Source organism: Bombus vosnesenskii, unplaced genomic scaffold, assembly GCF_011952255.1.
Source record: "Bombus vosnesenskii isolate JDL3184/JDL3185 unplaced genomic scaffold, Bvos_JDL3184-5_v1.1 scf7180000016263, whole genome shotgun sequence".
Taxonomy (NCBI): Eukaryota; Metazoa; Arthropoda; class Insecta; order Hymenoptera; family Apidae; genus Bombus; species Bombus vosnesenskii.
This window is the reverse complement of record NW_022884332.1, coordinates 192,515-204,684: the sequence shown is the minus strand read 5'-3', so window position 1 is coordinate 204,684 and position 12,170 is coordinate 192,515. Positions and strand designations below refer to the sequence as shown.

The window sequence follows — 12,170 nt, the reverse complement described above, 5'->3', positions numbered from 1 at the left end:
ATTAATAGCAAGAAAAGAATAATATCATCTTGTAAAATAATTATAGAAATATCGTTGTTAAATATTAAACATGGAAATAGATGGAAATAGATATAACGAAATTTCGTCAAACGATGTATCATTCGTTATTACTAGTAAAATATGGTTCGTACAACTGAATATTAATTCGACTCTTTGGACGAGGCCCTCTAAATTATTGCGTGGAATTAAGCGTGGCATTAGGTCATTTGGTTTATTCCGATAAATATTCATTCTGGCACACACGTCTTCAATTCCCGCGAGTTACTACTTATTTGCCACCGTGTGATGTATGTATGTATACTCTCGAAGCATCCAAAACAGCAACGATATTGATACACAATAATACCATATTTACGTTAGTAACACATAATATAATACGATTTTACAGTCATTTACTTCTTCTTCTTCTTCTTCCTTTCTTGTTCACTGGTAAATGATATATTGACAACGCTTGGTATTTTTATGATATAGTTATTACACTATCAATGATGATGATGATGATAATGATGATGATAATAATGATGATGATGATGATGATGATAATAATAATAATAATAATCATAATAATAATCGTAATAGCGGTATAACAATAACATAATTATTATAATAATTACCATGAAATAATACAGATAGAAATATATACAGCATGCGTAATACATTGTCGTTGTAAAGTTATACGATTATAATAGTAAAAGTAAAGATACACGCGGCTCTTTGTGTTTGATTCGAACGATTCCTTGCTACGCGAGATTATTCGGGGACAAACACGGAGCTACGCTTTATCTGAACACCTTATTTCTTTGGGACGTACTAAGACCGAAGGCTGAATCAGACGGCATTCTCACAAACATTATTGGAACGGTTCACTTACACTACTACAACATAACAAATACCATTGTTTACTATTCGCACCTTCTATTCGCATCATCTGTTCGTTAAGTTCAGAGTCTATTAAAAAAAAAAAAAATAAAAATTTCATTTGGATTTTATTACAGTTTTAGTATATAGTATTTAGAGCGAAACACAAAATTTTTATGTTAATCAGTAACTGATCTTTCTTATACAGAATAATAACACGTCGAAAAGGATACTAATATGTAATAGTATTTTTTTAATGATCTTTATATATCGTATGTTTTGTGTATTTCTACCTAGTAACGTTTATATAGCCAGAATGATTTTTTTATGTCGTTTATTCAATGCCTTCGGGTAAATATTGACGAAGACATGTACCGAGTTAGAGTATCATGCATAAGACATCATTAATAGTGCAGATCAAACAAACAAAAATGTTACACTCCGCTGTTATTCGCAAATGTACAGATGTATATTATATATATTAAAGTGTACTTCGTATAACGATGTTGAGAATCTTTTATCTGCTCAAATGCGGATAACCATTTATATTACTAATCCGCTCACTTTGAACTCACTGAATACGTGTACATAACATTTTTTTTTTTTATTGTCAATCCAATAATCTGCCATTATATTTTGCCTTTATACATGCTAATTTAACGTTAGCGATAGTGTACAACCAACTACGAGTATATAAGTGTCATTATCTTAGAATTCGATATTGCAAGGCAATGATTAATCTTTCCTTTCCTTTTACTTTTTTACAAAATCGATCGATTCCTCTGTGGTAAACCAGAGTATCGAAAAGAGCGCGCGGTTCGATATAATTTTTTTTATGTTCAAATAGTATTCAATGCATCAAGAGATTTGTTTGTAACTATATAGTTGAATACTTAAATGTATCCTGTATCGGACGAAAACCAAGAAGATCACATCCAAAACTGACTTCATACGCAGTGAAATGTTTCTTGATGTTACATAATTAATGTTTCTATAAATTGTTGGATGCATGTATGCTTGATTCAATTTCTGTTTTCGTGCCACCGTGATTATGATATGCTAAGTAGTATTAAAAATAAGCATTACGCGATTATCCTTCATAGCCTTTCATTAGCACAGATCTCATAGTCATTAATAATAAGTTAACACATCATATATCTTTCAGTTCTGATTTCATTATGAAGATTCGTAAAGTCGTTGTGCCCGAAAATATATGTATATATATATGTATATATATATATATGTATATGTTTCAATTCAATCAAATAAATCAAACAGAAAGTGCTTTTACCGATAAAATTTACAATTTCCCGGATTTTTCTTGCTTACTTAGTTCAAGGGCTAAAGCTAATTCAGCCTCTTCTTGCTGTTTACGCTTACGCCTTTCCTCCTCGGTCTTTAAGCTTTGCTGAGATGCCCAAACAAATTGCTCTTCTTCGCTTAACGAGAGAGGTGGTGCTGCATTGTTACCGTTCCAAATTTTACCCATGTCATTTTTCGATTTTTTATCGTTAAAAGTAGTTTTAGATCTATTGTGTGCTAAATCTTGTCCGTGCCTTCTGGCAGATTTTTCATTCTTGGTGGAAAATGCTTCATCTATGTCTACCGTTTTTATCTTGAAGTTTGAAAACGCAGAGTCGATGGCCTTTATATTTCTGTTGTCGTCAGAGAATGCTTTCACGAAATCAGTATCGAATTTAGCATTGTCTTTCTCAAACTTGCTTTTAGTCAGAGGAAAAGTATTTGAGAAATCAATATCGAAGCTTTTGGTGAACGAATTTTTACGAGAGAGTACCGAGGTTGTTCCGTAACTAAATGGATCCACGTTGCCAGCCGTTGTTTCACTCTTATTCGCGTTATGATCTTCTGCATCATCGGCGAAAGGATCTGGTATGTTAAAGGGATCTTCGTATCGATAGTCTCTGAAGGGATCTTCCGTGAAATCCGGCAGCTTTGGAGTTACCGTTGATACTGTATGTGTTCTGCTGGTTGGTCTAGGTGGTGCCGTTCGAGTCAGTGTTGGTTCCGGCTGAAGCAGGTTTTTTTCAGTGGTCAATTTTCGTTTACTGAAAAGGTAGAAAGAATAGCGCAAGAACCGCTGGTTATCGTCAGGCTGCTGGACCATACGTGGCTGTTGTTGAATACTAGAATATACTCAATTGCAAGCGAGTCAAAATATTCGAGTTCGTTCGTTTTGATTCTGTTACAAATAAAAAACTCTAACACGCAGTAATCTGTAGTATGTTACTAAATTAATCAATTAGTAGTCAACTGATAATCAACTTTCAGCGAAATATAAAAGAAACAACAAATGATAGATAAAAATGATAAGTGAACGCTTTTTAAAACATTCACGAATAAATAAACATGTGTTTAAAGATTCTATGACGTTAAATTGGTCGAATTAACTCGAACATTTTATTTAAATAATGTAAAAATTTCCATGCGATATTATAAAAAGAAAATAGAATACTGGAACAAAGAGAACAAATTAATTAATTTGTAGACAGCATGCTCCAGGAGTCGGATCAATGAATAAACTGAAAATTGTGCAGCTTCTACCTAAATATAAAACAAAAAATATAATTAATCTTTTTTTTAATATAAATATATTTTACAAAATAATATTGTAATATATTAAAATGACGTATTATATAGTAATATTAAGTAACTCGTAGTTTAGAAATGTGAGTTAAGAATCGTATTTATGTAAAATAGCATTGTACTTTAAGTAATGTTTAAGTCATTATCAATATATTACATCTTCGTTAAAAATAACTGTACTTAAAACGTAAAGTAACAGCATACAACGTACTGGACATTGATAAAAATGAGGAAGGAAGGGATATGCCCAGGAAGATATATTGGAACACTTAAACAGAACGAAAGGAGATTGGTTAATACAATTCAGAGTGCCAAGAAAATAATTGTTCTACCAACTGATAAAATAGGAGCATAATTTTCAACGATATTATATGACACTTAAAAACGTGAAAGTACATACCTTAGAATCAAAATTAGCAAAATCTGCAAATCCAGTAGACGTATTAAAATTATTACTGTTGTTGTTATCTATTATGCCTTGTTGAGCAGAGAAAGCATTTGCAAAGGGATCAGGTGTAGGAGAAGGTGTAGGCGGTGCCGGTGCTGCTCGTAGAGGACCAGTAGGTCCTTGAGACGGTCGAGGAGGTGCTGGTCGTGGTGGAGGTTGTTTTGCTTTTTTAGGAGGGAGAGCAGGACTAGGACTTTCTGGTCGAGGTGGTGCATGAAGATTTGCGAATGGATCATCTCCAAATGGATCTTTTGTCGCCTAGGAGAAAAAGAACTAATAAATAAACCAAATAACAGCTGTATTCTTGAAAGAATTTATTATTCCTATAATGACTTACCGATGTTGTAGTGGTAGCTTTAGTATCATTTCTTTTTCCATCTCCAAATGGATCAAATGGATCTTGTTTCACAACAGCATTGCTATCATCAAATACACTAAATGGGTCAGATGTGAATCCCCCTGCTCCTCCTCCTCCTCCTCCCTGTAATTGTAAATATATTGCTACGTTAGGAATTATATAATAATATAAGTAATTATTTCAATTGAAAGATCTTACAGTAGTATTTGGAGATGAAAATGCACTTCCAAATGGATCAGGTGTTGATGCATTATTAAATGGTTCTGCAAAAGGATCTTGTTCAAACCCATCCATTGTTGCTCCATTTGTATTAGAAAATTGAACGTTTTTCTTATTTTGAATCTTATCTTCTTCGCTTGTTTTCTCGTATCTATAGATTTTTACACAGAAATAATAAAGTAATATTATTATAAAGACAATTAAGGAATGTACATATTAAATACTTACTCTAAGTTTTCAATTTCGGGATTAAATTGCAGACTAGTATCAGGTACAAGTGTGGCATCCCCAGTTGCAAGTGCAGAGTCATAAAGTGCAATTGCATCACTCATTTGCCGTTGTTGTTCTTGTAAATGAGTGATTTTTGCTTTTGCTTGACAAATTTGCAACTGTGTATCCTGCAAATTTTTAGTGAGTTCATTTAATTGGTCCCTGCTTTTATTTTGTTGCTGTTCTAACTGCTGTTCTTCTTGTCTCAAGCCTTCCAATTCTTGTCGTTTAAAATTCAGTTCTTCTTCTTGAGCACGCAACACCGATTCTTGCTCTTCTGCTTGTTGACGCAATTTATCAACCTATTATTAATGGTAATAAAGTATTATATATAATAATTCATCTATTATGACATAAGTATAAAAGTATATTTCTGTAATATGTTAAGTATATTTGTAGATACACATATACATATATATGTAACTTATAGACTATATACACAGACTAAATATGTAATTTAATAAAGTTTATAGTCACTCAATAATATATTAATTACGTCACTCAATAATATATACAATAATTAATTAATTATATTGTTAATAACGTATGGTGTTATATCTACACTTAATTATTTGCAATTATCAACATATATTTTTAAATACAGAAAAATATTATATACAATTATACAAATTTAAGACTCAAATCCAGATTAAAAATACTTGTATTTTTATCAATCTTAAAAAAAATTAAATTTAGCATATAGATTTATATGAAGTGCTTTTATAAAGTTAAAACATGATTTCATAATTTTTACTAGACTGGAGTCTCAAACACAAAGTTGTAAGCAAATATAATTCTTTTGATGGCAATCTATGCTACAACCAGTTTATCATGCAATGCAGCAGCAAAGCACTAGCATTAACTATGCAGATGTAACGGAAACAAATAAAGCTTTTTCTAAAATAATGTGTGGTGTATATATATTAAATCGTTAGTTTATATATTTATATCTTATACATATGCTTATATAGATATAAATAAAGTCCCATATAATTATTTTCTGAATATAATTAATACGCAAAATGAAATTATAAATGTTTTTATTTTTAAATTTTTGTAGGTTTATCATTATTCTTGTAAAAAGCTATCCCGATTTTTATCATTTTATAGTATTATACTTGACGAAGTACTAAAGAATTGTAGCCAGTATCTCATAGTAGTGAGAAATAGAATCTGTATTTCGCAACCGTACCTGCCCTTCATTAAAAGTAGAAATTTTTGATGTACCTTTTTCTGTTCTTCACGTATCTTCTGCTCGACCTCACTCAAATCTTTATCTACTTCTGTCTTCTATAAGCCAAACATAATAAAACATAATAAAACTAAATCATAATGAAGGATCTAAACACATTGTAAAATAAAACAATAAAATGAATTGATAAATATTCTATTATATAAAGTATAAATTATATTCATTGAAAAAAAAGTAATCAGAGAAAGATCATAAATAAATAAATCAGCCAATATATATGTATAAAAATGATTTTAAGTATCGTATAACTTATACTATGAAATATGCGAAAATGTTAAAAAAGATAATATTAAATACAGGAAAAGACTCTTACACTTTATACCTCTTTCCTTCATTGATAACTATTTTGTACGCAAAAAAATAATTTGTGAAACATATGATAGTGTAATAATACAATATGCAGTGTTAAATTATATTATTAAAACTTAATTTGTATCAAATAATAATTTCTAAATTGTAGAAATTGTAGTACACTTAATTATTTACATATCTTAACAAAAGCATTATATACAATTCACAAATCCATGTTTCTAATTTCATATGTAAGCAAAGCTGTACATTCAACAAGCAAATCATCCAAATATATCAAATTAAAATGTTATTTACCTGAGCTTTTAAATCATTCAATCGCTTTTGTGCTTCACCTTTCTGATTTTCTAATTGTTTTAATGTAGCAGCAAGTGTATCCAGTTCGCTCTGTAAACTTTTAATTTCACCATTCTTTATCTTAATATCAGCTTCCTTTTGTGCTATATCTTGTTCCATACTTTGCCTCTCTTTTACAAGTTCCGCTATGTCTTTACTTATCATGTCCAATTCTGGGTTTGAATAACCAGAGACATTATTGTTTTCCTAAAAATGAAAATACATTTTATTGAAAATAGAAAAGGGAAATAAGTTATATGAAATGATGATTTAATTATATAGTGACAGTACAAATATTTTGTGTGTGCGTATAATAATATATAAAAACATATGTCAAGTTAGAACTTAAATATCATATTTAATTTGAAAATATATTTCCCTTTGGATAATCATATTCCATGTAACAAAATTAATACATTCTATACTTCAACTATCTAAATATTTTAAATAACTTTAAACAGTTCTAAAATATTTTTTATTGGGATATAATTCTTTATAATAAGTAAAATTTCATATCATTTACAGAAAACTACCAAATAATTTAACAATTTTTATACAATTCAATTCAACACATTTTTTTGTCAGTACAGGGTATAAAAAATTAATTCCTTCTTGCTACCGCTATCCATTGGAGAAAGCATTGCAATTTTTCAATGAATTATATACCTCATATTAAATCAGTTTATAGAAATAAAGGTGCTGTCATTTATTGTGTTAATTATGAATTCTTCTATGTATTCACGACGAGTTTTAGGTTTGATTTTTTCCGGATCATTTGTATCATACAAAGATATTAATTTTGCTTTTCTCGCTTCTATTTGTAACTGTTTTGCAAACATAACATTTCTCGCCTTTTCTCTTTTCAAGGTAACTATTGGTGTTTTATTATGTATTAAGACAGGCACAATTGTTATACAACTTGCCATATCCAAATTGTTTCCCTTTTTACATAATGAACATATTTCCAATGCATTTAAATTACATTTACTACATTTTGACATGTTTGTTGATTTCAATGTAAAGAAATAAATTTCCAATGGATAAAAAATTGAAAAACGTATGTCAAGTTTCGTAAAACTATAAGATGCGGTTAAAATTGTTGCTATATCTTTATTTCTTATTAAATATAGTTTCTAATTTTATAATAGGAATAAATTTATGGAAAAAATATAATGAACTTCGTAAGAAAATAAACGAAAAATTGAATAAACAAAAAGGTAATAATTTTTGGCATTTTTCAGCAAAAATATAGTAGCTTTTTATTTTCCATTAAGAGAGTGAACTTCTTCTTGATATTAATGAATATGAATATCCAAGAGCAAATGAAACACTTAGAAAGATACACAAAGAGTTATGGCAGGAATATTATGAATGTTTAAAAAAGACATATAACGAAATTGGATCAGAGAAGATGATGTATCCAATAGCGTTTCAAGCCTTAGAAGGAACACTTGTCACGTATGATGAAAGGAATACTCTTATTACTTATTTTATAATAATAATATTACTAATACACCAATTTCAGATTAAAATGTCAAATATGTATCTCTCCAATAGAAATATATGTTAGTGATGATGTAGAATGGTATTTCAATAATACAGTTAGCAATGATACAAGTAGGCTTATAGAATCAGATAATGTGTTCATTTCCCCAGAAGACAGATCGTTAATAATACATAACATTAAGGTACAATTTAGTAAATAAATATTTTTTGCCATAATAATACAGCAGTCTTTACAGTCTGAACAAGCTGGTCAATATTGGTGTAAATTTGGGGATACATTATCAATATATTACTATATATCCATTGACACCGATCTTGAAGGAGTAAAAACTGTATATCCTACAACAGCACCCAATATGCCTCATGCAATACCACAAAATATTGTATCAGAATATAATTTAAATATCTATACAACGTGGACTAAATGGTCCTTATGTTCTAACTGTAATGTAGTTGGCAAAAAAGTTCGGTATGGATATTGTACTGTTTCTTCACGTGCAGATATCAACAAGAAAAGTATAATAGAAGAAAAACTACTTGCAAATTATAAACGGCAAAGTATACTTTTTTTTTTGTGCTATGCATTATCTATCTTAAAATTTCAAAATGTGTAACATTTAGCTGCAGAGAATGAACAAAATGGAACAATAGAAACTACAACCACAATTCAGGATCAAATTATAGATAAAAGTATGAATGATAAAATCAAAATGGTTTTACGTTTATTTAGAAACAAAATACCTTGTAAAAGTAAATATTTGCCAAAAGCTTTGGACATTTTGAATATTAAAGATAGAAAAACAGAAATTATGGTGCGCTATTGTAAGGTATTATTAAATATTATGCAAATAAGAATATTTCGTGTAGTGCTTAATATTCAATATACAATTAAATTTACATAACTTCCTTGTAGATAAAGTGTCCAGAAAATATAATATTCGAAGTACGAGATAAGAAGGGAAATGTACTTGAAAGTGCAAATAATAGTGCTGGTATATATTCTATGGTTCAAGGAATGCCTGCTCCATCACCGCCAGTTATACGCACAACAATTTATCAAAAACATGATAAAAAAGCAGTTCTTGTGTGTCCAGGGTAAAATAACATTGAAAATTGAAGAAATACGTTCAAACTTTTTTTACTTTTCCAGAAATTTAAATACAGATGTACCAATTAATTGGAAAATAGATGACAAAATCTTAAATCCGTCTATTGTAAAAGACCAATCTGAAGGAAGAATTTATTTTAATTCGCAAATGCATATAATCTTCAAATCATTAAAATTTCAAGATGCAAATATATATAGGTAAATAGTTATTTAGTTATTAAATCGAATTAAACAATAATACTTGAAATACAATTCATAATGACTCTGTTTATAGTTGCTGGCAAAGAAATGAAATCGTTGGTGTAATAAAATTGAATGTAACTGGAGAAATGGAACTACAAACAAATTACAGTGTTATTATGATTGGTGGAATGTTAATAATTGTTGTATTCATGATTGTGTTTTGGAGGGCATTTCAAACTCGTAAACGTTTTACGATACATTGACTGTATCATGCATTATTTCTTTGAAATAAAACAACATACGATGTTGCAAAAAAGGTATAAATAACTAAGAAAGAAGGAAAGAGTTATTTTGATACAATGAGATATTTACCACAACAGATTCAGTTGGTTTCCGCATGGATGGTGGTATCATATCAGGGCTCAAAGCTGTGGGTGGTTCAACACCCCTCAGTTTTTGTTTAATAAGCCACATAGCTAGAGCAAATTGTTCTTTATTTAACTTTCCACTTTGACATGTGTCGCAAAGACTCCTGAAAAATAAATAAGAAATTTCTTTCATTTTTTCCTTATTTTCTATTAACCAGTAAACAGTATAATTAAAATATATATGTACCATATATGAGCTAAGACAGTCTGTGGAAGTCCACTTTGAAGGAAGACATCTTTGATTTCAATACCTGAGACATACCCATCCATATCTAGATCAGCTTGCAAAAATAGTTTGTCTGCTACTATTTGATCCTCAGATGAAACTACCCACTGTACATTCGTCTATATTATATATTTTTATATTAGGATTAGAATATTTAATTTTTATTTTTATTTAACAATCGAAATATTACCTTTACTGTATCCAAACCAACCATGCTCTTCACTGGAGGTACATTAGGTAGAGGTGGAATAGATGGTGGAACTGTTGTAATTACAGCAATTGGCGCAGGAGATTTTGGTACTGGTGTTGTAGAATCTTTCCTTTTTGCCGGTGGCATTAATTCTGGTGGAAGTACACTTGGTATAGCATATTTCTCTAAAGCTTTATACACTAAATGCACAGCCTGTATTAAATAAATAATACATCAAATTATATTATAGAAATAAAACATTAATTTGTATATTATATATTATATATTTGTATATTGTATATTATAGAGTAAGCTACTTACAACAACAAATTCATGTCTATCCAGCATACCATCTTTATCCATATCTGCAAGATCCCAAATCTTTCCAAGTGTATCTAAAGGAAGTTTACTATCCATAAGAACATCCTTTACTTTATTCCCAGGTATATATCCATTTGAAGGTTGCAAGCTGTCAAAAAGTTGATCATATTTGGCTCTTTCTGAAGGTTTAATAGACCAATCTCCGTTACTGACAGATGTTATTACTGGTACAGTATTTACTATATTTTTTTGAGATATTACAGGAATATCACCCTAAAAATATATAATGGCGATAAGTAAAATAATTTATTTCGTGTATTAAATAATGTAACAGTTTACCATTTTTGGAGGTGGCAATTCTATATTTAAATTTGACATACTAAGGTCTCTTCCTGCTTGGGCTAATGCACAAAGTTTGAGAGCAACAAAAAGACCAGATTTGTCTAATGATCCACGTGATTGTGGATCTGCCATATCCCATATCTTACTTAGTACAACATCACTCAGCTGGGATTTCTTAAGAAATCTTGCAGCTTCCATCGCACCAATTCGTCCATATCCATTTGGATCCACCTTCATATGTCATGCGTCATATAACATATTAATCAAATATTTAATTTTAAACCATCTAGATACATAAACATATAAGATATTACTATATGAAAATACATAAAACTATACCTGGTTATAATAAGCTTCATATATAGCAGTATGGCTTCCAGCCACCTGTATAAAAACAAATTTGTTAAATGTATATATATATATGTGTGTGTATATATTCACTCCTATTATATCATAAATTGTATCATATGACAAACTGTTAATAGTATTATGCATAAATAACTCACATAAATTGCCGCAAATATAATTGCCGCAAATGTATAATGTATTAACATTAACAAATATATGAATAAAAGCTTCAAATTATTAAGTTTTATGATATGTAAGTTATAACTATTTTATCAAGAAGTTTATCAAGAAGTACATAGAAGAGATAATGTATTTAATGTAGATTTATCGAAAGATTATTTGTATGTACTGTCAAAGAAGTTTAAGTAACTGACGACACAAGTATGGTTGTATTTATAATGTGTATGGCAAAAGGTGGTATCCCTTTACACGGAAGAAAGATGAATCTTTCAAAAAATCTAATTAATAATAGATCTAGTATATTGAATATTATAGCCTGATAAAATTATAAAAATTATAATATACCTGCGTGGGTGATGGCAGGGCGGCCATACTTGCATTGAACACTGGCTTAACCAATCAGACTATGAATCGATAGTATGTCATATTAACTATTTTACTTAACATTTTGTAGAACAATTGTTATTGTCAGATACATTAACGAAACGCAGAACAGCGATTATATTTCTCCTGTCAAATTATTTGGACGAACGAAAGAAAGTAAATGAAATTTATCAACAATATGAAACACTTCTGCCGCTTGTAGCGCTCGATTGCCGTCTTATATCACCCGTGCCTTATATTCTCATATTCCACCCTCTTTTCATCAACCGATAATCATGC

General features: G+C 29.7%; 2 protein-coding genes and 1 pseudogene across 6 annotated transcripts; 2 read left to right on the top strand and 1 right to left on the bottom strand.

The window, feature by feature from the left end:
* Nucleotides 1-597: 597 nt before the first annotated feature.
* On the bottom strand, nucleotides 598-12,160 carry LOC117242058 (epidermal growth factor receptor substrate 15-like 1). 4 transcript variants are annotated; one of them, XM_033508408.1, is made up of 14 exons: nucleotides 11,853-12,160; nucleotides 11,319-11,363; nucleotides 10,977-11,210; nucleotides 10,638-10,910; nucleotides 10,317-10,529; nucleotides 10,088-10,245; nucleotides 9,845-10,004; nucleotides 6,637-6,882; nucleotides 6,006-6,068; nucleotides 4,737-5,080; nucleotides 4,488-4,659; nucleotides 4,269-4,412; nucleotides 3,884-4,189; nucleotides 598-2,908 (listed from the first exon to the last, which is right to left on the bottom strand). In XM_033508408.1, the coding sequence occupies exons 1-14, from the start codon at nucleotides 11,877-11,879 to the stop codon at nucleotides 2,180-2,182; spliced, it is 3,114 nt and encodes a 1,037-aa protein (XP_033364299.1). In that variant the 5' UTR covers nucleotides 11,880-12,160; the 3' UTR covers nucleotides 598-2,179. The 4 variants fall into 4 exon arrangements, with proteins under 4 accessions (XP_033364299.1, XP_033364298.1, XP_033364300.1 ...); XM_033508407.1 differs by having other exon boundaries at nucleotides 4,485-4,659; nucleotides 11,853-12,159; XM_033508410.1 differs by lacking the exon at nucleotides 598-2,908 and adding an exon at nucleotides 2,927-2,945 and having other exon boundaries at nucleotides 4,485-4,659; nucleotides 11,853-12,159.
* On the top strand, nucleotides 7,894-8,913 carry LOC117242069 (annotated as a pseudogene).
* Nucleotides 8,987-9,771, top strand: LOC117242070. 2 transcript variants are annotated; one of them, XM_033508429.1, is made up of 3 exons: nucleotides 8,987-9,276; nucleotides 9,332-9,487; nucleotides 9,564-9,771. In XM_033508429.1, the coding sequence occupies exons 1-3, from the start codon at nucleotides 9,185-9,187 to the stop codon at nucleotides 9,733-9,735; spliced, it is 420 nt and encodes a 139-aa protein (XP_033364320.1). In that variant the 5' UTR covers nucleotides 8,987-9,184; the 3' UTR covers nucleotides 9,736-9,771. The 2 variants fall into 2 exon arrangements, with proteins under 2 accessions (XP_033364320.1, XP_033364319.1); XM_033508428.1 differs by having other exon boundaries at nucleotides 8,987-9,487.
* Nucleotides 12,161-12,170: the final 10 nt, after the last annotated feature.